The 25,901-nt window shown below is 42.8% G+C and overlaps 2 protein-coding genes across 3 annotated transcripts; both read right to left on the reverse strand.

Moving 5' to 3' along the window:
* Window positions 1-144: 144 nt before the first annotated feature.
* On the reverse strand, window positions 145-3,533 carry LOC112563257. The gene is made up of 3 exons (XM_025237092.1): window positions 1,988-3,533; window positions 1,006-1,209; window positions 145-720 (listed from the first exon to the last, which is right to left on the reverse strand). The coding sequence occupies exons 1-3, from the start codon at window positions 3,001-3,003 to the stop codon at window positions 573-575; spliced, it is 1,368 nt and encodes a 455-aa protein (XP_025092877.1). The 5' UTR covers window positions 3,004-3,533; the 3' UTR covers window positions 145-572.
* A 514-nt stretch (window positions 3,534-4,047) lies between these two features.
* LOC112562993 (sodium-dependent phosphate transporter 1-like) lies at window positions 4,048-23,495 on the reverse strand. Of its 2 annotated transcripts, none has more exons than XM_025236662.1 (14): window positions 21,878-23,495; window positions 12,099-12,452; window positions 11,820-11,921; window positions 11,283-11,423; window positions 10,892-10,977; window positions 10,565-10,661; window positions 10,111-10,230; window positions 8,641-8,778; window positions 8,083-8,129; window positions 7,540-7,618; window positions 7,298-7,386; window positions 6,882-6,997; window positions 6,441-6,626; window positions 4,048-6,078 (listed from the first exon to the last, which is right to left on the reverse strand). In XM_025236662.1, the coding sequence occupies exons 2-14, from the start codon at window positions 12,283-12,285 to the stop codon at window positions 5,841-5,843; spliced, it is 1,626 nt and encodes a 541-aa protein (XP_025092447.1). In that variant the 5' UTR covers window positions 12,286-12,452; window positions 21,878-23,495; the 3' UTR covers window positions 4,048-5,840. The 2 variants fall into 2 exon arrangements, with proteins under 2 accessions (XP_025092447.1, XP_025092446.1); XM_025236661.1 differs by lacking the exon at window positions 21,878-23,495 and adding an exon at window positions 19,308-19,644.
* Between the last annotated feature and the right edge of the window lie 2,406 nt (window positions 23,496-25,901).

Consider the following 25,901-nt stretch of genomic DNA (forward strand, 5'->3'; position numbering starts at 1 on the left):
TTGTTTTTACTGCAAGAGCTGCACCTCACACCGTTCGCTACCATCTCGTCTTGTGCAGTCTTGTCACGTTCCACAACAGAAGAAAAGAATCAGAGCAAAGCAAACAATCCCTATAAACACAAAACAACAAGCCTTTAACACGTATTAGCGATGACAGTGGACATATTATCTTAATACTTTATTTTAGTGGTTGTTCAGTAGGGAGAAGGTACGTTTCTTTAAAAGTCAATTTTTGTGCATTTTCTTTGCAACATAAAAGTGTATTTATACCATGATTTCTTGATGAACAAGATTTTTGTTAAATCTCTTCAACTGTGGAAGAAAAAAGTCTCATTAGCACAGATTCTAGTCCCGCTTTGTTCTCCCAAAGTCACCTGAAGCTTCGCTAAGCCAAGACGTTGATCCTGCTCGAGGACCTCACGCGCAAAGTCTTTGGACCAAGTCTTGGCCCAAAGTGTTTCACACAGTTTTTATTAAAGATTTCGTATGTCCCCGGTGCATTCAAGCCCAGAAACACCTCCTCAACATCCATCTCCAGTCGTTGACAGTTCACAGACTGGTTCTCATCCTTTCTACTTGTTTCCAGTGAACAAAGACCTGAGCAACTTGGGATTTTCTCTATGGCAGACCTGAAACTGGAAACGAGCCAAGCACAAGCGAAAGTGTTTATCAGTCACGAAGAGTACGTAGGAGTTGACCGCGCACCCAATGAAAAAAGACCTGAAACACAAAGCAATAACCGTTTAGCTTACTGAAGCAATAATTAGCTAATTGGTATTTTCTGCCGAGCAATTACTACAAGCTCTGTAAACATGCGTCACGTGCAGAGAAAGAACTGCGTGCCCAGGACAATAAAGCTCATCAGAACATATTCTCCTTATTGAAGTCCGTAATTAACTTCCCGTTCAAGCAAGGAATGTAAGTCAGTTAAACAAATGCAATGATACACAAGTTAGTAAACAAAGAGAACAAATTATTAGCGAAAGATGAGCAAAGGTCTCCGACCTGTACACGAGCTGCAAAACGATCGAGGTGTTGGTTGACCAAAGCCGTTTGATCCCAGCTGACCCCCTGGCCGTGATGTCCAGTATGAAGATGGCGAAGGGCACGAATTGCATGACCACGAGCATAGACATGAGACACAACGTGCAGCACGCGCTGGACCGCACCTGCCGCAACGTCATCTGGTCACGTGCTAACTGGGACCTCCTTCCGTCAGTGGGCGAAAAAAATGCAGGAAAATCAATGAGTCAGGAACGAAAAAAATGTGTAAAGGACGATTTTTTTTTAAAGATAAAGAGGAAGATAGTCTAAAACGAAGAAAGAAAATAAAACCCCTTCTATATTTTTTTACACTAAATTTGTCGGTTTTTTTTTTTTTTTTAGTAATCGTGTAAACAACCGGATAATTATGTTACCATAAATTGCTGGGTAGTTTGTTTTATGACTTTTTTATTTTTGCTTTGGAGGATAATTGTTTTTTTGTTTTTTTTTTTTGCACGATGCTGTAAGTAGACATCAAAATAACGAACAGGGTGCATATACTTTCCATTTTCTGCCCCCTCCCCCTCCGGTTCCTACGTCACAGCATCAACCCCCATCTTTGTCCATAGCCTAATTTTCTCGTTTGTGATTTTAAAGACCAACCTTGATGGTTTGCGTTTTTTTTCAGAAATCAGTAATATAAGGCAATATAAAACTAACCTGTAAATTTGAGCCTCCAAAACCCATCCGTCAATTATTTATCCGCTTCACTTTTTCTTTTTAGACCAAGGGGCTAGGTGTAAAAAATCATAACGTTTGCTTATATCAATCTAACCGACTAACTTATCACGTAGATCTGTACACTACAGAGGCTTCACCGAAAAGCAGCAAGCAGTTAAACTGTTCAAAATTACTTCCTTTTGATTGGAGAACATGAAAGGCAAATTAAAAGAAGGTCTGGGCATGTGCGAAAAGAAACAAAGTGGACAGCCGCGTTTCTCACCGGGATTGGTCCCTTTGATATAAATCGCTCGTCGGTACCGAGGAGTCGGGACATCTGCTTCTCTCCGATGTCTGTTTAGTTTCTTCTTTAGATGGAAGAGACGGTGGCAGCGACAGCAACGATGATGCCACTTTTGCAGCGGAAACCGGCTTCCCCAGGTTGGGTTCTAGCTGAGACGGGAATTTTACTGTGGAGAGAGGTTCTGGGTGAGTGGTTGCCTCGGGGCTTAAATTTCGCTCTAAAGGGTTGAACTCCTCCTTCGAAGGAGGCATCTGAATGCTGGAATGGGATATTGGCGGTGGTGGTGGTGGTGGTAGTGCTCGGTCAGTTAGGGACAAGGAATCTTTCGACGCCGTGAAGTCCAGGCTGCTGCTGCTGTTCGACACGCGGAAGACAGCGCTGCTCATGCGCATGTTGGTGGTGATGATGAAGCACGTCACGCCGATGAGGTATATCGCGATGGTCCCGTGGTAAACGAGGACCCAGGGTCTGCCGAGGAAGCGCTGTGCCACGAAACAAACGGCCATCAGATGAGGTTTCTGCAGGTACTCCACGTGACTGGTCACTCCACTGATTAGGACGGCAGGGATGGAGGCGGTGATTGCCACGGCGACAGCTCCTCCCACCTCCAACGCTACACGCCGCTGGTCGATGGTGGTCTGCGAAGAGGTGAAGATCTTCCGCTGCATCTCGTAGGTCCATGACGCTAGAAGCCAGGCGCATGCGCAAACTACGAACATCTGCAGCCCCCAGAAGGCCTGGCACGTCTCGTCACTCGGCGTCCGGATCATGTACGTGAGGAGGGTGAGGTACATCTGCAGTGGCATCAGCACCAAGCAGGACAGCAGGTCAAAGGTAGCCATGGCGATGGCCAGCACACGCAGAAACCCTTTGTGAACGAACAGCGTGTAGTAGCAGAGAACCATCACGTTGCCGGTCACGCCGAAGACCATGCAGAGGGTAACGGAGAAGAAGGTGAAGATGCTAACCGAGGTCACATTGTTTTCCGTGTACATTTCGTTCGCAGCAGAGTTGCAGCTTCTCCAGAAATGGATGTTTCTACTTGCTCGAAATCGTTCCTCAATTACGTCATCATGGCTTCTGTGGATAAGAAATTATCCCAAGACTTCAAGATGTCTAATTTTAAACGACGGCAGAGCTCTGTAGCCTGGAGTCTGGAATAATAAACAATAATAAACATAATATAATTTAGTCGACTCTCAGCTTGCTGCCAGGTGACTAAGGTCTGGGCGGGCCACCATCTTTGATAAAATCTGTGACGCAAACTGCTTATGACGTCACCAAAACTTTGACGTCTACTGATGAGGTCGAGTCGGCCATTTACCCATTCGACCGCTAGAGTACAATCCCAAGATGTCGATGTCCCGCCAATTCCAATCTCAACTGATATGGAAGATACGAAAAAAAATTGATGTTATTCATAGCCATCTCGTTCATTAAGACACCACCTGTTGAAACGTTAGCCATGACCGTTACACGATGACGTCAGTCTCTACTGCATACCGGGAAGGTTTCGAGGTCAGTCTGGACATGTCGGCGGAAGGCGACAACAGATCAATTCAATGGACTTTTTCCAATTTTAAAATCATCGGAAACCGGCGTGCTGGTAATTAGTATTCATAAATTAAATGAAACTTTCACTTTTATGGGTTGTTCTCGTGAACTGTAACCATAATTAAGGGTAATTTTCAATTTTTTTTTCATCATCGCCATAGCCTTGTATGTCCCTTTAACTATCCATTAATTTATGCAGAATAATTGTTCACGCGTGCTTTGTGTGTGTGTGTTTGTGTGTGTGTGTGCGCGCGCGTAATAAAGAGATGGCAATGATTTTTCTCTTACATTCAGACAACTATTTTAGCTTTCTGTATGTTTCCATAAAATGAATTCATTATTATTATTAATTATCAATATCAATATTAATATTAGTGCTGTATTAATACAGCGGGCAAAATAACACACTAGCTGACACAATATGAAACACCTTGATGAAGACAACCATGACACAAGAACTGAAAGACACGTAATAACGTGACATGAAAACTTCTTACTTTTTATTTCTTTTCATTCATATATCACCAATAATCATGCTCTTATGCAAAGCATACATATATAGCTCACCCTCCCTTTCATTCAGAAATGGACGCCCACAGAGTTACAAACGTTTACAACTGCAAGTGGAATGAGAACACTGTTCATAACAAGTAACAGTGAGCAAGGAACCCTCAAGTTACCTCCCCAATGGCGCTTATTGTCACATATAACCTCAATATCATAGATCTTTTATTTGCACGGATTCAAAGAAAAATGCCATTGGAACAGCGAACACAGAAAAAACGTTATTTACAAAAGCTACTTTTGTTAAAATTCGACAAAAGCAGTAAAGAGACACTTGTGAGCAACACATCAGCAACATTCGTGTCTTTGTCACATGTGTGTACGTGTATATATATAAAGAATTTTTTTTCACTATGGATATTCTTGATAAGAGAAAGAAACTTCTGTCCCTGTGCACAGGTGGAGACAGTCGAAAGTCTACCCTCGTACATTTCTAATGAACAATTCTTAAAAAAATAATAATAAAAATAAAGATAACCGAACCAAAAACACCATACCCCCACACAACCCTTGCCCTTGATCTTGCTTCTTATTTAACCGGACAAAAAAAAAAAAATAAATAAACACGAAAGTTTGACTGAGTTCACCAACGGTTTTACACAAGTGTCCCCCTCTATCAGGCGTCCTTGCATTTTTCCGAAACGTGGTCAGGCGTTCATCCACTCCGTCCTGTTAAGAGCGGCCTTTACCTGATGGCCACTTACAACAATTTATTTGTCAATGTTGCAGATGGATTCGACAGTGAGTTTCGTTAAGAAGGTACCTTAGTAAAGTCGGAAATACAAAAGTAATTATGACGGGGGAAAGGAAGGACTGTGTTGGTGTCCATGAAGAAAGAATGAAAGATACAAGAAAACGATGTAGAAATGATTGAAAGAGAAAAACTTTTATCCACAGAGAGATAACATTGTTGAGGCTGTGGAAGCAGCACAAGATACATAAAAGTGATTGTCTCGACTCTTTCATTCTCCATATTTCTCTCTTTCTCTCGTTCTTTCTCGTGCGTACAGCGCTGCGTGCACAGACCGTGGCATCAAAATGCTCAGCAAAGCATGAAAACCTAACAATATTAAAAATCAAGGAACATGTCGAATTACTTATATCTGATGGCAACAATCTGTGTAAACTTGCAGAAAAATCTGGCACACACAGTCCTGAGCAAAACTGTATACTTAGCATAGCCCCGTCCCTCGTGGTTACAACCACCAACTGAGCCAGAACTGAGTCAAGTTCATTCCAGAGAAGTGGATTCCTGAGCACAACAACAAGTGCATACATTTTTGTACAAATATTTCATCTACTGTAAGCGCACTTCTGTACTGAGCCCTAAATTCACAACTGAATCCTCTCGCCATTCATCAACAGTTGCAAAAGTCCCGACATCTTCCGGCCCACAGGTCTTCGTCAGTCTGTTTGGGTGAACCAAATGGCGATGAAATGATGTCATCCGTGACGAGGGGCAAATGAGAGAAAATCACATTTGGAAAAAAAAACTGAATCTTCGCGGAATTCGTCAGTCCTAGCGATGTAAATGACAAATCTTTTGTGATAATGAGCGAAATTGCCATATAGAATTATGACAAACAATCTGGCCTTACTTTTGCGGAAATAAAAGCGTTCCCAAGGAGACGCACCGTGCTAGCGCACCGAAGCATGTGCAAACAAAGCTGCGCAGACAAAGTACAGCAAGAGAGAGCAGATGATGACGAGGGCGCTAGATAGCATATTTGAATATGGCCATGAGGGCGGCGCTGAAGGCTCCAGAGGCGGGCAAGGTGACGAGCCAGGCGATGAAGATGTTGCGGAACAGCAACCAGTCGACGTTGTCGTGGGAGCGCAGGCGACCGACGAAGACGATGGATCCGACTTTGCAGTGGGTGGTGGAGATGGGGAGGCCGATGTTGGAGGCGACGAGGACCGTTAGCGCTGCTCCCACTTCGATGCAGAAGCCGCTGTAGACGAGCGCAATAATACACTGGGGTCAGTGGCTACGATGACGTCACTACGGGCAATGACATTAGGTGTGACGTATTAATGACGTATTGTGCGCCAGCGTGCATGTGTGCGTGTGTGTTGGTATGACTGTATGAGATGAAATACTTTTCTTAACATATTTCGCGCACACTTCCTTCCACCTAGATACAAGATTATCAAGTGATATTCACCGGTGTTGTTGTTGTTGTTGTTGTGTGCATGACATGACAGATGAACTGACTGCTTGATTGCTGGACTGATTGATTCGAGCATGAAATTCTTATTGCATTTTTTTTTTTTTGGCAAATGCTTTTTTTCTTAATCTATCCATCAATCTCACCTTGTCGGCGTGATTTTAGACAAGTCCTCTCCCATCGTCTTGATCACTCGCCTTCCCCACACCCACAGTCCTACAGAAATTCCAACGCCTCCGTAGACCAAGACCCAGATAGGGGTGGGCGCTTTCTGCGCTACACTCTGTTCTTGTGCGATGATCCACAAGCCTACGAGGGGTCCGATGGCGTTGCTGTAACATAACAATAGTGTGGAGAAATTTCCACAGGCCTCTCCAGGTAAATGTTCATTATTGTGCACGTGTGTATGCGTGTGTGCATGTGGGGAGTAAGATAGCGCATGCCTGTTTGAAGGTGCGTATAATTTTAATGTCATTTACAATCTCGGCTTTTCTTTGAAATAAACAGTGTACGGTAAAATCTATCTGTAAGTCATGTAAGGCATATCGAAAAATGTCTTGAAGACCGAGTGTACTGACGATACTTACCTTACGTCATTTCCGCCATGTGCAAAAGATCCAAAGACAGCGGTGAGAACTTGAAGAAAGGAGAAAAGATGGGCCGTTTCTGGTTTGTCTTGGATTTCCTCTCGAGCTTTCAGTTTCTATTTTAAAAGACAGAAAAAGGTGGAGATTGGAAATAAAACATCGACAACTAATAGACATTAATAAATAGACAACAATAAGTAAAATTTTAAATTAATAAAAAAATAATTAGTAAAGTAACGCTTAAAGGTAATAAACCAGCATCAAGACTTTAAAAATAATCAACTACTATTAATTAAAAATACCTCATTAATACCATACATATTATTAATATAATAATAATATTAACAGTAATAACATTAGCAAAATTATAGTATAATAGTAATAAAAGCACAAAATCTCAAAATCTCAATGTTTACCTCTTCAGTGTCTTTAAGCCCACTGCCTTTCTGCTTTTCTGTCGCTTTACCGTTCGGTATTAATCGTTCATTAACATCGACACTAGAAGCTGCAAATACAGATACTTTATTACTCCGATGAAATTATCAACCTGATGAATGACAACAATAAAAATAAGTTAGCAACAGGAGGTGTTTAGCAATAGTTTGGTATGCGTTGGTGTCAGTACTTTATTATTACTTCAGTTTAAAAGCAAAAGTACCTCCGGCCTTAAATTCGGTGGATTCATTGGTTGTGGCATAGCTGACACTGCTGTATGACTGCGTCTGACCATTTTGTGCCTGCAACATTACAGATATAAATAATAGTTCAACATAACACATAGTACAACATTACTTGTAGATGTAGAGGCATCATCATATTATCACGTTTTATTACCTCTTTATCCATTATATCACAAAGAAGTCACACAAACAGGAGTCAAATAATCCATTGATTATTAAGAAAACCAAACGATTACCTTACGCCTCAAGTTTGTAAGAAATCGCGCGCCCTAAGGTTAGAATAAAACCATCGAGCAAAGAGCGACAACCGCGGCTAACTACTCGTAATTATCAGTGCTACCTCCCTTGCACGTGGAATTTTTATTTTATTTTTATTTTTTTTATTTTTGCTGGCTGACGTCTGCACATATGCGGTCAGATAGACTGAGAAGGACGGACACAGGAGAGGATGCATGAAAGACCGACAAAACAAAGACAAAATCCATACGAGAAAATGATGATGCACGGAGTCTAGTACTCACCATTTCTTTCTCAATCTTGTCAAGGAGTCCTTTCTCCTCTGCGTGGTCTTAAACAACAAATGTAAATAATAATAATAATAATAATAATAATAATAATAATAATAATAATAATAATAATAATATGTACTAACTATGGGTTGTAAAGGATTTTTAAATGTATCAAACTGGAATAGGGAAAGGTAATTTGACCAAAAGAAAGAATTCAAAAAAACAAACAAAAAAAAAAACAAAAAAGCATAGGTAATGATCTGAGATTAGGATCACGCTCGATGCGCTGAGGGAGGGGAGAGACGGGTGGATTGAGCAACCGCGTCAGAACTTCAGGGTGAACACACTGGCCGCTTCGGTACCCGTGTGACGCAGCGTACCCTACCCTACCTCTCCTAGCTGACGTCTGGGTACCTGTCTCTGCAAAGTCGTGTACGAAGGCTGATTCGTCGTTGCGCATGCCGCAAGATTTAGTGTGCTTGCACGCTTGAGCGAGGGATGAGACTATTTTTAGCTCGGGGGTTTCCCCGTTTCTGGGGAAGAAAAAAAAAAAAGGTGTGTGGGGGTTACCTTTGGCGTTGCCGTTCTGCTTGCAGTCGACGACGACGACATCGACATCACGAAGATCACTCTCAGTCAGTGCGCAGTTCTCCTCGGTTTTGTCCGGAGTCACGTGATCCTCGGCCCGGGCATCCTCCTCGAGTTTTGCTGCAAAAACACAGTGCTCTTTATTACTAATACTGGTGAACACTACTTTTTCTTCTTCCTTTACTGTTAATAATCTTGTATTATTTTGTTTTTCATGACGCCAGTGATTCCTGTGTTGGTTATTTTCATCTTTCCTTCTGTCATTTTTTTTTGTCTGCAGAGATAAGGTGAAGTAAATAAATTAAGTACAATTTAAAGAGACTGCATGTTCATTGGGTCACCAACCACTTCCACCCAAAAGCCTTATCACCTCCGCCGTATCAATCACCTGAGTCGAATCGACCCCGCCATGACCATATCGTCCCACGTGAGACCACAACGTCCCAACACCAAACATTGAATCAATCACTGATGTAACAAGTATTTATCAACATGAGATATTACCGAACAGAACCATGCATTGTTCGAACAACTTCAGCAACAGTTTTTCTAAATAAAAACGGCCGCTTGGCAATACATAATTATTCAGAAAACAAATCACACAAATGCGCCTAAACAAGATTTTCTCTTCATCGTCGGCCATGCCGTCTTTTATTCTCTAGTTTGCAGGTTTGTATTAAATTATTGCAGACGTTTGATTAACATCTATCGCTGGTGGGTCGATTCGACTTTCGATGTTGGTACAACGAGGCCTTACGTGGGGCGATGTAGTCGTCGCGGGGTCGAGAAGATTCACACGGAGGTCGACATGGCAGGGCTGAAATGTTTTGGGTCAAAATGACCGGACCCCAGTTTTTGTTTTATCGTTAACAGCGCCTATTAGCCGACTATTGTCAGAGTCGAGTGTTTATAAAAATAAGACTCTTACGACCGACTTCTTGTGTACTATTGCGGGGAAAAAAAGACACATCGTGCATTTTAAGATAACATCTACCAGGGTACACGTGTACTGATGGATTGCTCTTACCTGGAGAGTTAGTCCCCGCCCCCCCCCCATAACTCATCAACCAAGCGCAAATAGAATTAGTAAGAATGACCAAGCAAAAACAAAAGAGACAAAGAAATGCACTCTAATACGATATTAAGTCTCATTTTCAACATTTAAATAAATGGACTTCATTAACAGAGGCTCTAAGTCATGGCTTGCGAAATGGTCAGCTACGATCTGAATTTGGAGAATTTTAGTATGTGTTCTTCTATGAGCTAGTCTTTAGGTATGTTTATAAGTATGTGATCTGTGTGGTCGTAGTGCTTGAGTTCATTTAATGAGGGTGTGTGTGTTTGTGTGTGTGTGTTTGTGTGTGTGAGTGTGTGTGTGCGTGCGTGCGAGATCGATTGCATGTGTGCCTATGTGTGTCGTGTGTGATGGCGCTGGTTACGCATGCCACTTACCTGTAATTTTCTTTCGTTGCCAGGGAACGACAAAGACTCTGACGATGACGCCGGTGATAATACTGATGCCAACAGAAAGGATGACGACGCCGTAGATAGGAATCTTGTCGAACTGCAGTACTGTAATCATATCGTAATCACATTGAAAAATAGTATAAAAAAAAAAAATGAAAAAAAAATGAAAAAAAATCTACACAACTGATCAACACGACAAAAGACAACCTAATACAGGGCACCTGCTCCATCCCTGACTCACTTTATGAGGATTTATCATTATTATAAAAGTTATCATTATTTGTACAAGACTTCTGTTTGACCATACAATTTTTACATTTCGTCTTCTCATGCCTATTTCTCGTGTGTGGGAGACGATGATTGTGGTGATGATGACGAAGATGACAATATTAAAGATTACCATAGATGATGATTTTTTTTTAAGCATAATATTACTTACACGTCGACCCGTCATGAAATACGGAGAAAACATTGATGAAGATGGTAGCAGAGTAGAAAAATGGCAGCAGAAACAAACCGATGTCCAGCTGATTGACCTGCACGTCACAAATGCTGTTTGATTACTTGATTACATGATTACACGATGCAAACTTCTGATGTACAAACAATCCAAAAGGCATTGAGAGCGTGTTACTAGTCAATGATCGTTTCAAATGATTCAACTTTTTTTTGCAGATAGGTACATCTGCTCTTTTCGGGATTTCAATGGTCAACAAGAAAGTACATTGTTACTCATCAGCAGCAGACGACAGAATGTCCATCTTACCTTTTTCAGCACAAGCTTCTGGATGAGGAGAAATAGCAAAACTGAGACGATCCCTGAAGAAATAGGAGAAATGAACCAGGAAGCCACTGAAAACAAATAAATACAAACAAATCTAGCACATAAGTTAAAAACAATTTTTCAATTACCTACTTTATATTTTCCTTTTTCTTCTTAGTAAACCATCATGCAGACGAGTATTTTCTGTCTGCCTGCCTCTCTCTCACCCTACCTCATCCTACTCCTCCCTTATGCACACATGAGTAGAGTAAAAGAAAAGTTTGCTGATACCACCAACCTCTTTATTAAAATTCACTTTCAGCAGGCTGTTGATGTATTTCACTACAAAAGGCTGTAGAAAGAAGGAAAAGTGCAGGTAAGAACGCCCAAGTACCTATCAGGCCAAGTTTCATCCACCCAACACCCTGAGAACCCTTGGCCACGAGAGTGAAGCCGATGGTGGCACCAACAATACTGTGGGTGGCGGACACGGGTAGTCGGAGAAAGGTTGCTAACAACAACCAGATGCAAGACCCTGAAACAGTAGATGTAGGCATTGGTTAAATGTAAAACAGAGTACTTCATTCGTTCTATGACACAGAAAAAAAGGACATACATTTTTTATTCTTTTAATCATTTCTTCCCTTTTTGTTTTGATCTCTACATGCGGCCCTATGCTCCTCAAGGAGTAACAAGGTACTAAAGTAAACTCTCTCTCTCTCCCGCCTCCATCCACCCGCTATACCCATCAGTAAAGGTGTATGCAATTAATATGCAATTACTAACGAGGAGTCAAGCCAGCCAGGTAGGGTAGGTTCTGTTAGAGACTGGACAAATGTCTCTCCTGGATGCTCTACACACGCCTTTTAGTGTATTGCCAATGTGCAACTGAACGGAGGCAGGACCGGTCCCTGAGCAATCCACATCTTACCTGAAAGAGCCGACAGGTTACCAAGCAACAACAGTCGCTCCGTGCCGTTGTAGGGCTGAACATCGATGATCCCCTTGCGAATAGTGTCGGACACTCTGTATCCTGCATAGGAGACAATGTGACACATCTGTGGTAAAGTGCGCTCAACAAAATAAATAAATAGGAAGATAAAAGATAAAAATGAGATCATCATAATCTCTTTATTTTTTACCGTTCCCCCTCCATAAGTAGTGTTTTCTTAACACTACTATTACGTAAAGACGGGTGCTTGCTGCTCACCTATCAACACAGCTCCAAGAATTTCAAAAATGGTGGCCAGGATGCACGCCTGCACGAGAGTGAGCACCTTCGCGCCAACGGAGGTCCCAAAGGAGTTGGCCACGTCGTTGGCACCTATACCGAAGGCCAGGATGAAGGACACGATGAAACCCACGACGACAATCCACAGCCATTCTTCGGGAATCATGGCTGACGCGGGCCCTGGTGATTGAGTCTGCAACGGCTGAGCTCTCAGAACCAATATTCAGACTGCCAGGCTGAGAAGGGTCACGTGACGACTGACGCAACCAGAGCTCAGCTCTCAGAGCGAAGTCAGGTGGTGAGATTTATCCCCCGTAGGGACCGCAAGCAGAACTGAAAGGAGAGAAGACAGGTCTTCATTTATATTTCCACGGCTGGATGTCAAGTGTCGAAACGAGGACAAGGAGGGTGCATGCGTAACAACATGCACACGTAACACTCTCGCTCATTCTCTCCGGCTCTCGTTCTCCAACATAAGGGCCATCACTCTGAAATCACGCAATCAGACAAGTATTCGTACTCCCCCTGCCTCTCTCTCTTCAGACTTCAGTGACAAAACAGTATATCTCGTCTATAATCATCAGAAGGTCAATGTCCTTCCTGATGAAGTGAACTAGTCCTTTTTTAAGATGATCTACATGATCAACAAAGCACGTAAAGAAAATAACGGCCAGAGATTGTGGTGTCGTCCCTCATAAATCTCTCATGCTAAACCAGGATTGTCAAAAGTTTCACCAACTTGTCTTGGCCACGTGACCAGACGCAACTCTGAGATAGAAATGTCTTTTATAGTACGTTGGTGGTGGACAGACAAGAACTGACTGGCAAATTTTAGATAATAAAATTATCACACTATGCAAAGCTTGCCAACCGCAGTGTAACAGCAAACCTTTGCTAAAAGAAAAAGAAGACAGACATTGTAGCCATGCATTGAAAACTAAAGACAACTGGACAAATGTGGACAATCATTTGAGAAAGTCTAGTAAAATTGTACGCTACGGTTATATAAAAGCTTCTCCAAACTTAAAAACCGGTATCTCATTCCCAAATGCCCCCGAAGTTATCAAGAACAATAGTCTTCCCCACCTCAATGTGCACGTGGCGGGTACTACTAAGACGACAAACCGTTACACTTTACTGACTTTGCAAATAAAAAATGTCGAACATGAAGCCTCAAAACATGCAGGGTGGCAATTAAACTCGAGTACCGGGTGGGTGCCCACGGTTATCGCCCCCCTTTTAAGTCGTCTTGGGTAATAATCCACCCGTCTTTGGATCGATCAAAGGGGTAGTTTCCAAGTTCGACTGAAAAGAAAGTTTACCAGAACTTTAGTGTATTGTGCGGACAGACACTGTAAACAGCTGATAACAAAGACACAAAAGCAGGCGTTAAAGATGCCAAACCGTCAAATCTCCCATTTCACCAAGTGTTTGACATATTTCGATTTAATTTGTAACACTTCATTCAGCGAAAGTACATCAAGTGCGACTGTTAAAAGACTCTTACGACTGTCGAGAGGCCTGCGACTGTATATTAAAAATGTAGACCACAGTTCTGTTGACAAGATAGGTGAACAATCTGCAGTAGAGAGAAAAAATTGTGTTTGCGCAGGGCAATAATGTTGCTGAATAAAAGTACATGTTCTCCAAACAAGAGACAACATTTTAAGCCCCGCCCTTGTTTTATCTTTTTACATGAAGTTTCTAACAGACTCTGTGCATCATGTATCTAAACATGCACTGAAGTTGGGTCTAAATGGTTTCCTGCTCCACAAAAGCTGGGATTTCAATTACTTTGGAAATTTTTAACACATGAGAACTGTTTACTGTCGATCAAGCATGCAGAAGCAGAATAAATTTTCTATAGGGTTACAGACAGATGATAATCATGATGTGATTTCTTAAGCCCCTATTCCCGTTACCAAGAAAGCTTAAAAGGCTTTACAAAAACAAGACACAAGAATATAATAATAACTGATACAAGGACAAGATTGGCAATTATGGAACCGAGAAAGAGCGAGTGATCACGATATAATCGAGAAGGTCGGTGGAGCAAGAAGCTAAATAAACACAAGTCTCATATCAACATCCTGGACACCCATTAATCCAACATGACAGGCGCAGAAACTCTAAAGTAGACAAAAGCAGATAAGGCAGACAAAGAAACACACGGTAGACATGACACAGAGACATTAAACAAACAGGAGAAATCAACAATCAGAAGTAGCCAAGCAAAGAGAAACAGACAGACAAACAAGAAACAATAAGATATCCTTACAGACAAACACACTAGTGACTAGGCAGACAAGCAAAAACAAACATCAAGTAGACAAGTAGCGACAGCGCAGCAGTAAACATAAAGACGGGAAAGGAAAGAAGAACCAGACAAACACTGCACTTTGTGACTTTCCTTCCAGAAAACACAGGTAATTGGGAAGTTGCCAAGAGCATCAGCTCCAAACATACAATAAAAGCTAGTATCACGGCAGGTAGACTCCATAACGACAGACAGGTGGGTCATATCAACACACATTGACATTCAAAGAGGTAGCGCTGCCGTCTACCTGCCAGGTGTGGGCGTACCTGTGGACATGCACAGGGTCCATGTTACCACCAATCACTCCCCAACAGCCAATCGATATCGATTTGTTCTCAATTTACTCACATACACTAGACCTGCGTGTCAGCCAGTGTGACCCTCGACAGCACAGATAACGGGACCTCCTATCACATCAATAGGTAGTCACGTGATGGGTTCGGCCACATTCGTGTGATGATGTCATCACATTGTTTGGACTTGCAAAGCTGACTGGGATGGGGTTAGGCGAGGCAGAGAGGGTTAATAAGAGTCTCCGGAAATAAATAGACATTTCAGATAACTCATACACAAGCCAGTATGGGAAATGTTGAAAATTGTGTATTTGAGAAGACAGCAATAAATCGTTTGGTTTATAAATAAAGACAATGGTAAAACAATCCAGGGATGAAGAGAGAGATGACTTCGCATTAGTAGTGCAGTCTTTCGCGAGCTCAGTACAGCTTTCAAGCAAAAAATATCATTAAACCCACAAAAATACGTGCAATGGCATCATGTGAGTTTGACAAAGCAGAATTGAACAGTAGAAAACATGCAAAACACGTGCAAGCTCTGTTCGTTGTCAACACAACTCAGTAGTTTTATAGCACTAGGAGGGTTTTTTGCCGGATCCTATTCACCTTTTAATCATGCCTCACAGACGACCAGGGCAGGGTCATTGCATGGCTGCAGGAGCTGGTGTTCAAGAAATAAGCCGCCGACTGGGAGTTGCTCTCTCTGTTATTCAAACTCTACCAGACCTCTACAATGTCAAAGGAAGTGTTGCAGGGTAAAGACACCCCGGACACCCGCGGTCATCTACCAGACAGCAGGACAGGTTCATTGTTCTGTCGGGTCTACGACAAAGAACAGTCACTGCCAGTACATTCAGGGGACAGCTGCACGCAGCTGCCAGCGTAACTGTCAGTGACCAGACGGTTCGTAACCTGCTCAGGACGATCTTCAATCAAGGCGACCTGCTGTCCGCCCTGTCCTGACACATTCCCACCTCGTCCAACAGTTTGATGTCAGTCCAAGCACTAATGCTTGTTAAACGTTTCACTTAATGCACAAAGAAATGCTTAAATTCAATGTCATTGTCTGTGAGTATGTTGGCACCAGTGATTGATTATACAACTGGCCTTTCCATTGTTTTCAGCAGGATATTTTCAGCCTGGGTCAGGCGTCGCTGGTATTCTCATTCCTCCTCATCAGCGAGTCCGCATTTTTGATGCTGCAGTGCCGCCAGGCCGGACCGGAGATGACGCAGGCTTGGCGCGGGGCGATGACCTGTGGCTGCTGGTACTCATTTATGCTCATCCGGGTCCTATCCAGAGCACAGCACCGCGACGGTCCGAGCAGGAAGAACCTGCCAACTCCTGGCACCTATCCACAGGCACCCAACCCCAGCCCCATCACTACCAACCCAGCCTCCTCCTCCCTGTCCGTGGGCTCGATGATGGGACTCGCGATTAGTGACATGTTTCAGCACATCCCTCACAACTCAACAAGAGCTTTGCCAACTGTGCTTCCATTCCACACACCCCTCTACCCGCCCACCCTTCGCTCCCTACGTGGCTGGACTTCAGCTGCCCAGCACAAATGACATACCGCGTAGCATCCTCCTCCTCATGGCATTATATTCTAGCGACTCATGCCACCTGGTGACAAAGCTTGTGGCTGAAGATCTTGGCGCCTACAATGGGGTTGCTAGGGTATAATTTTCTGCTCGGGTGACGTCGCGAACGATGAGTTTTCAGTTCACTGACTGCCGTTGTGTGTCTCGTGGTTGAGGAGAGGGTGAGTTTGGGGGAGGGATTTGATGTTTTATGTCGAGCCAGCAACAAAGAGTACATCCCGGCAAAGCAGCCAACAGCCGTTTAACAGACACAACACTCAGAAAAAAAAGAGGTTACAAAGATGTAATTCGTTCCAAGAAATCCAACGATACGCTATTAATCAATTCATTATCTTGCATTTTGTACAATGAGAGATTAGTAGAGCTGTGTAGGTAAGAGCAAGAATTAAAATGATATATGAAAAATACCCTGTTGAAAATGAAAAAGGTTTCGAAATCACCATGAGGCAACATCCTCAACTCTCCAGCAGACGAATCTCACAAGCTTTATGTCCGAAGTATCCATAGAAACAACACAACACTTTCACTGCTAACTTCTGTACCTCAGTGTTACAGAGCCAAGTAGCCAGTAGTGTCGTTACAAAGTTGTTGTGGAAATCAGTTTGCTCGTGATTCACATCACATAAGGCCGACGTCGGTCAGACCCGCCACAGACCTTCACACAATCCACGAGGAAAGATAACTAAAGTTCACATAGTGCTGACGTCACACACGGACGGCCAACGGCCAAAACATGACCTATGACCTCAATAGCTGCACGTGACTAGCGTGCTGATTAGATACCAAGCATCTTCACCTTCACTTTGATCGTATCATTTAATGATTCGTGAATTTATAAACATTGCCAAGGGCTAATCGTTAACGGGGACGACGTTAGCGGGTTTCATCTCTCTCTGCGTTCATTCAGTAAACAAGCCATCTTCATTTTTAAACAAATATATGGAGGGATAACCCCAAACAGTAAGTTAATCGCCAAGCTGTTTACCTCCAACAGACATCAACATACCTCATCATTAACCAAATCTCCACGAAAGGGACGACATAAGCGAGCAAGATTTGAACACGCATGGATTGATGTCATCGACGATGATCAAAATATTTCCGTGATCAAGAATGTATTTATTCTTTGTTCAGCATGGTTGTTATTGTCTTTCATTCCAATCGCCACACAGAACGCGTTAATCTCGAGAGCGATGAGGATTCCTACGACTGCAAGTTTTCCTGTTTAAATGCGATAAGATTCGGATAATTCAACTCGACCTCACACATCGAACGTCTGTGAGAAAAGAGAATCGAGCTTGAAGCCGCCAATAAAGACAGTTGTGTGTGTTAAGGATAATAGGTTAATATTAATTCATATACTAATTATGACAGAAAGAACTACAAAAGCTAAAACATCTCTCGTATTACTAAGAGTTTCAAAGTTTCTGGAGCGAATGTATGATCTAACCCTAACTTCGACAAAGTTTGAGGTTGTTTACGTTGTTTACTATGGGCGCGAGCTGAATGCTTTCCACAAATCATGGAGGTCATATCTCTGAGCTGCTTCCAGAAGAATTATCCGTCGTCTAGAACGAGACCAAGGCACATATTCGCTTCTGGTTTAACTATCAACATCGAAAAGAAGAGCGCACGATGAGAATTCTCGTTTTGAGGGAGGTACTAAAGTTCAAGTTTAATGATTTCTTGTATTTTGATTTTATTGTTTTCTCTAAGTCATGCAAAGTGAAGGTCGAGGGCTTTCGCCTAAAGAGAAATAAAAAGTAAGTGACACATTAATTGCAAGTCTGTTTTTAATTTAAGAATTTTATCTCTGTTTCGGATATTAAAGTCTTAAGAGACCTGACACCCTATAACTTCACGAGAGTCTAATAAGAGATGGTCTCGGCAAACAGCCAGCGTTCCAGAGACTTACATATGTACATAAACATCAACGTCAGCAAGCAGATGACACCCTGACAAAATAAAACTGCATGGATGAAGAATTAAGGAGTGAACAGAGTTCTACTGTTAATTATACCAAGCTATTTCTTCACGGGTTTGGAACCCGGATTTGAAGACTTCGAGTGTAGACATGAGTTCCAAGAGATGGAGGAAAGGATTCCACATGGTGGGGTCAAAGAAGAAGAGTTTGCCAAATTTCTCATATCTGTCATGTCATATCGAATTTCTCATGACAGAGAGAAGAAAACAACACAAACAGAACGAAGAGACCTACTCGGGTGCATTGTTTACAGTCTGCCTGAGGCTGGTGATGTGCTCACTACACCCGTGTCTTGTAGCTGAGGTGTTAGTAGAAGAAACAACACAATCATACAGACGCACATGCCACAAACACATGCACGAGCAGGCATGCAATTCTCTCACAAAAAGAGAAGAGAGAATGTTGAGACTATGAAGCTGACTGATAGGGTTTGAAAACAAGATGTGTCATGGAGATAAATATTTACAGGAGGTTCAGGGGGAGAGAAGCCAGGGTATATACTTCAACAGCAAGAGATACGAGGCTGCATATCACAGATGAGGATCTATAATGAGAAAGGGGGTAGGGGTGGACATCATAGATGCTAGAGGCAATGGCCTTTGGCAAGTCGAGGTCAGGTTATAACGTAAACAAAGGGTTAAAAATTAAAACCGCGCGTCTCGGTTCTCTCCCTTTTTCGGGCGCGCGCGCGAACATACATACACTCACACTCTTTCTCTCACACACACATACACTCACACACACCTGACATATCACTACTAAGACCTCTATGACATCTCCAGCTTAGCAGAGATCAGTCTTGACACAGCCTGTAACATCGTGTAACCCCTGACATGCCGAGTCTAACCATTACAAGCTGTTTGTAAACTCTGACACAAAACAACCGCACAGACAATCAAACTGAACGTGTGTGGGTTCGAACTGCAAGGCTAAAACCCACTCGATTGCGTCACGCAAAAACACGTGCAAAGGTCAGGTTCGCCGGCTTACCTTGCAAGCACGTGGCCCGGCCTCTGCGTCGGAGTGTGCGCCACACCGCTCAGCTTCCTGGGAGCGACTCCAGAGCGAGGCATAGTTTCGAACTCAGTTTGCGAGAATCAGTTCAACCGTCTTCACCCAGTTTCTGAGACTCGAGAAAGTGATTTGAAAACAATACGGAGTAGGTGGGTATCCAATGTTAATGAGTTGAACTATCAGCGGTTAGTGTGTTGGTTGGCACAGAGACTGGCTCTACCCGGTACATGATCGGGTGGGACGCGTTCACACAGCTCCGTGCGCTGGGGCGCCAAAAATGTCCGCTGCACGTACGGTAGTCCTCCACACAATGGAGCGACGATCCCGCCGATGACTTGGGGTCCTCATGCGATGCTTTTCTCTCTCTCTCTAGTTGCTGGCTCGGCAGAAACCCACCCACCACCACCCCTCTCTCTCCCTCGCAAGAAAATAATTTTCTCGCATCATTTATTTCTCCACTTTAAATGGTAATTGAAAAATGAAGAAAAGAATGAAGGAAAAACACGCGACGACACGAGCAAAGGTGTACATCACTGAAGAGGAAAAAAAGGCTGACTAATAGTAAAATCCGCCATCTTTGTTAATAATGTTTACGTTTTGTGCTTAATAAACATACCAGATGCTTTACAAAAAAATAGAATCTAACCTACCACCAAACGTTCGTATACTTTTCTGTTAATATATATATACCATGCACTCTATCAGCATCGCCACAAACAAAAGAGTTTCACACGTGCGGCGGATTTTGCGAGCTGCCGCTGAACGCAAGATGGCGGAGTTCGTTCGGCAAGACAGAGAGGCGCCTGAACGCTCCCCCGCATGAAGTGTTATTTTTCTCGAGGCCGTAGACAGAGAGGTTCACGGGTTTTGGCGCGCACGCGTCGTGAACTATTTCTCGCAAGCTGCGGCATGGTACGTGTGCTTCACTCGTGCGTTGTGAGTCGATCAGTGCTGCGGTCACTCCTGCCACGACGAACGTGAGAGACCCGCGCGCGCCGTGGCCTCAGTCTCACCTAAAGTGCGCTCGTTCCTCAAACTGAAAATGATGCCAGTGTTCCAGTTCCTCTGATGTAAGAGATGTATGTGTGTGAAACAGACCTTTACTCTGATGTAAGAGATGTGTGTGAGAAAAAAAAAGAAAAGAGAATTAATATGTCCGTCACCATCTTGGAGTTAACGAGAGTAAAGTACCGAAAATAAATAATTGAAGGTTCTTATCTTTTATTCATGTTCTGTCTTTCTGTCTATTAATTCATCACTCCCTCTGCCTACCCCGACAGCTAAATGCTGAGGTTGCGAGGATCGGGATCCCACACCACAAACTTTGCCCGACTGCCACACAGTCGCAAACAACTTATTGTGTTCTACATTGTGCTGGGGGTCGGGTGGAGGACAGGTCTGGGTGGGTGGGTAGATGATATATTATGGCCGTGAGTGAGGAAGACTTAGCAGGTTGGATAGGATAACACTGACTGTGGATGTGCTCGCGGTTAGTAAGGAAGAGGGAATGGGGAATGTCTCCTTGAGGGGAGGGTAAGACAACGAAGCTGAATATCGAGGTGTAGGTCAGTGGAATGATGGTGTAATGATCAGCTCACACTTATCTGAGTGTATATTTACATCAGACGATGTGATCGAAGTGTCAGAGCTGTGTACCTTTCTGGAGAAAGCGGGGGAAAAAATTCATCCTACAGATTCATTCTTCTCTGTCTTGTGGTGATGCCAGAAGATTCTTCTCAGCTGTATCTCAGCAGATTTCAGGATTTAAAAAAAAATTAAAATGTGAAAGATTTTCTCTGTGTACCTCGTTCCACCTGCGCAGACTCAGCACCACTACAACCACCTTTGTTAAGGGAAGGGAAAGGACTTGTGTGACTATAGTTCGACAACATTATGTTTTACAGGTTATCAAAGGTAACTCGATCACCTAACGACCTGGTCCAACCGGCTTGCTAACTTCAGAAGACATCACTTGAGCTTGTTTTTAGTGTTCTCGGCTTGGAAACAAAATATCGAAGCTTGTGTCTCTTGACTGGAAAACTCTTCATCTCATAATAATGAGAGCTATAAAAGGCTCTTGCTAAAGAGGAACAGGATTGTGGTTCTGCTTTTTGGATATACTGTGCTGTAGACATGCTGAACCACTTACTGTGCATGTCCATTATTCTTTCTTCATATTCGGAAGGTGTAAAATCCCTTCATCAGCATATCATACATCTGTTCTTACTCCTGTATGCCCTCGACAGGTGGTGAACAGAACAGCAGAGCATCACAGAGTGAACTAAGCTCACCTGTACAGTGAGTGATATGATGCAACTTGTGTCGAAGAAAAGTTCTTTTGCCTCGCACATGCAGACAATAATTACAAGAACTCAAACTTCTTCTCCAAAACTGACAATCATGTGCCCCTCACAGTTATTATTAATGTATCTTCTTGCTTTGAGACCTCCTCGATAGTAGAGGATGGGTGTTATAGAAATCACATGATTATTATTGCCACAAAAACGCGTTTTTTAATGTTAAATAGAATCCGTCAGCACACCTACCATGTAAATGTTGCTCTCCTCTTGTTATCTGTTGTCTCCTGGTGCTACTGTGTTATTCCTGCCTCTTGCTCCTGTTAGTTGTCGCCTCCTGCTTCTGTGTTATCTCCTGCTGTCACTTTTAATTAACTGCAATCAGCTGGTGGAAGCTGCAGTATACTTATTATCCACACTCCGGAAGCATAAAAGTCCCGTTACAAGCCAGTAGATAGTGCTCATGGGAACACACCTAGTCACCTGCTTCTTTAAAACTGACCACTGCATCTGTCGCAAAACCTATCATCAGTGACTGCTTCAGGGCTTAAAAAAAAAAATCAGTCGATTGACGAGTAGAATACCTTCACCCCTCCACAAGTGACGACCTGGGGTTGAACCTCATTGACTCAATCCTCAGCCACTCGCGTCTCGACTGGTCCAAGCGTTCTATTATTCTTCAGAGCTCTCCGACTATCTTAGCTTTTTCAGTCATTGGCCCTTTTCCCACACTTCAAACGGTTTATCAACGACCTCCTTAAAACTCCTTAAAACAAGAAAAGCTCACGTGTCCTAACCAAAGCATTCAATGGAGCTATTAATACATCAGAGATATTGCTATTTTTATACAACGTGAACTGTCACATGAAGCACGATGAGTATATTTTCTAATCAAACTTATTATCGTTATCGTCAGCGGTACTATCATCATTATCTCTGTCCAACTGCGTGTGTTTGTAGCCAGTGACATGCTTCTTTCTGTTTACTTACTGTGATACATTAATGTGCAACAGCCAAGTCACGTTAAGATTGTTTATATACAGGATATTTTAGGACATCGGCTGTTGATGCATAAATCCCATAATATTCGCTTTTATACTTGTAAGCTGCAGGGCAAACTTTTTGTAAAACATTTACTTGAAACAGAAAAAAACCTTCATGTGCTTTGTTAGTAAATTGTCATGAACCAGACCTAACCGTCTGAGAATGTATTGCCCGTGGATTAGCCTCGTCACGTGACAACACGTCTCTTACCTTTGTTTGTTTGTGAGGAAGTGTTCAAGCATATAAACTATCCTAAGGGCTGTGACTGATGATGTTTCCTCTATAAACGCGTTTGTACCTGTTGGCGGCGCCGGCCAAACAATCAACGTAGGGATGGCCTTTGACCTGTATGCCCACAGAGAGGTTACAAGGCTACACCACTGTACAGACCACTCTTCACTCTCTGACCTTTTGACACCCACCCCTTGACCGCTATATCTTGTTTGTCAACAGTTCTAAACAATGGGAATTGCGAACCGGGTTGATCCTCGGACATGTGGTACAGATGCTGAAAAACAACTTTCTTTCTTTCTGATCAAAGGAAAAAGGGAAGTTCATAAAAAATGTTCACGTCTTGTGACAAGACTGATTGGTTATTGTGTTACAGATTTACAGTTTGAATCATATGTATCGAACATAAATGTACTCTTCATTAGTCGTAAATACCTTACATCAAATAATTCTCTATTACCATGGTTTCATCTGCATTTGGGTTTAGTGCAAAACTCTAAAGTAAGTGTGTGTGTGTGTGTGAAAGAGAGAACGAGTGAGAAGGGAAGTAAAAATGTGTCCACCGATTGATAAATCAATCAATCAATCAATCAGCCAATCAATCAACGTGACACAAATGACCCTTGTAATTTACAAACAAAAACTACTGAGGAAGCTTGGTGGGATAAAACAAGGGGAGGAGGGGGAAACAAATCGAATGACCTACACACGGTCATCAACCTTTAAAAGAAAAAAAATATTATCAATCTCCTGTATCAAAGGCCAAGGTCATCATGATCCTCCATGCGACCTACTTTCTTCCTTCTGGTTTTATCTGCGCTTTCTGTAGCCTTGGCGCATGATGTTATTTCTTTGGTTCTGTAAGCTTTGCAGACTGACACCATCTGACACACGGAGGTTACCCTCACTTGTCAGTCCTAACTAATATGTCAAAAAGACCTCAACCAAAATGTTTTCAAGTCTGGGGTGAGAGGGTTTATACGTTTCTTTCCCAGGTGCGATGCTGATTCCATGACACGCACGTGAGCCACTTACTCTGAGTACAATTAAAACTTTTGTTTGTCCTCAGCGAATACGGAAATTAATTTTGTGGCTTGATTATCTCGCCGTTTAATGACTTTCGAAACATTAGCCACAGGGCATAGCCAGCTTCATTGTGACTACCATCGTTATTCGTGACTGTTACTACAATGTTTCACTTCACAACATTCTACAGTTACTTCACCGACTTCCCTGTGATTTAGTGTGATCTTAGCACATTAGTCCGTCTCAGGCTCATACAGAGAGGTTCGTTCTCACCATTAGACACCGGGTGTGTAGTAGACACCCATCGCCTGCTGACTATACTCTGATGTCTAGACTGCCCCACAACAGTTCCCAGTCTTTATCACAGTGTGTCACTGTGTACATAACTACTCTGCCCCATGATGTAGGTAATCAGTAAGTCGATATAATTAAGTACTCAGCCCCTTATAACAAATAGTAGATATTACATGAGGATGTTTATTATGAACATGGCCACTGACCGTCCATCGCAACCCATGACAAGTTACAATCGTAATGGAGATGGAAAGATTGATGTAAAAACCTTGTCTATCAGACCCGACCCACCCCTACCCCCCTTACCTGCTCAGGAGGTCGATGAAACATATTCACATAATTTTGTGCGTGCATACGTGTGTGTGTGTGTGAATTACTAGGTCATAAATGTATTGGTTTCTCCCCTCCCACTCAGCTCACCCACGCACATACATACCCACCTACCCATCCGCCACCCCACCAACTGCTAGCCGCTGAGTCCCGGCAATGTTCACCAACAAGCGGGACATATTAGGTTTCCTAAAAAAAAAAATCACTAATATCTTTTTCTCTCTTTCACACATCCACCCACCCTACAACAAATCACCCTTCTTTATTACCCAAGCTATTCTTAGCAAACATAAAGGCAAATACACAGGTAAACATATTTCTGTTGATAAGGAAGGAAAAAAAGGAGGGAAAAGATAAGGTCAACCTGTGATTAAACGGACGTAGGGGAGCTAGCCAATCCTCTAAATGAACAAGGCCTATATTGAAGCAGATGGATTGTCTTGTTATTTCTATTTTCTTATGTATACATTTGTTGTGCATACGTTTGTTGTTTCAGTGAGGAATAAAAATGTTTGTAAAAAATTAAAACAAAAGAAATAAACAAAGATAGTAGTACCCCTAAGGAAATAACATTGCATCAGAAAGTACACAAACAAGGTCACCGTTAGTATGTAGGTTGAGCAGATAAATAAAAACGGAGGCAAATAGTTTGTTGTTCTTATGGTAATCACGTGACCCCGACGACAGGTCAGAGTCACGTCTGCTGCAGGTCACGGACAGGAGAACAGATCTCACAGGAGCAGCTAACTCTCACCAACCATACAAGCGCTAGGATGCGCCTGCTTCTGAAACCTGCGTCCATCCTCCTCCTCCTCATCATCAATCATCAATCATCAATCATCGTCGTCGTCGTCGTCGTCGTCATCATCATCATTTTTTTTTGTTCTTCTTTTTCCCACTCTAACTCTTTGTGTTTTGATTCTTTTCGCTCACAAATAAGAATCTATCTTAAGTAAATTTAAAGAAAATCTATTGTTTTGCAGTTTAAGAAAAAAGCAGGAGAAGATGCTGGCCTGACATACCTCTCTTGCTCGGTAGAAGCCGCCCAACGTTTTACAAGACCGTGCAGTTGGCTCCGTCCTCGCCAGCATCGACGTCTGGTGACGACGAGTTTCCTAGCACCGCAATCGCCAGACGATAACACAGACGACGGAGTAGATTAACAGTCAGCCGTGCACCTAGCAGGCACATTGCGCCAGAGAGATGATTGTGGACGAGAAGCTGCTTCGTCGAGTTGATTTTTTTTTTTTTTTTTGAAAGTTAGACGGAATCCTTTCGTTGTCGGAGGAAACTCAATTCCATCCTGCACTCACAGCAGAGCAAAACTGCACTGAAGGGGATTGATTAC

This window comes from Pomacea canaliculata, linkage group LG4 (assembly GCF_003073045.1).
Source record: "Pomacea canaliculata isolate SZHN2017 linkage group LG4, ASM307304v1, whole genome shotgun sequence".
Lineage (NCBI taxonomy): Eukaryota > Metazoa > Mollusca > Gastropoda > Architaenioglossa > Ampullariidae > Pomacea > Pomacea canaliculata.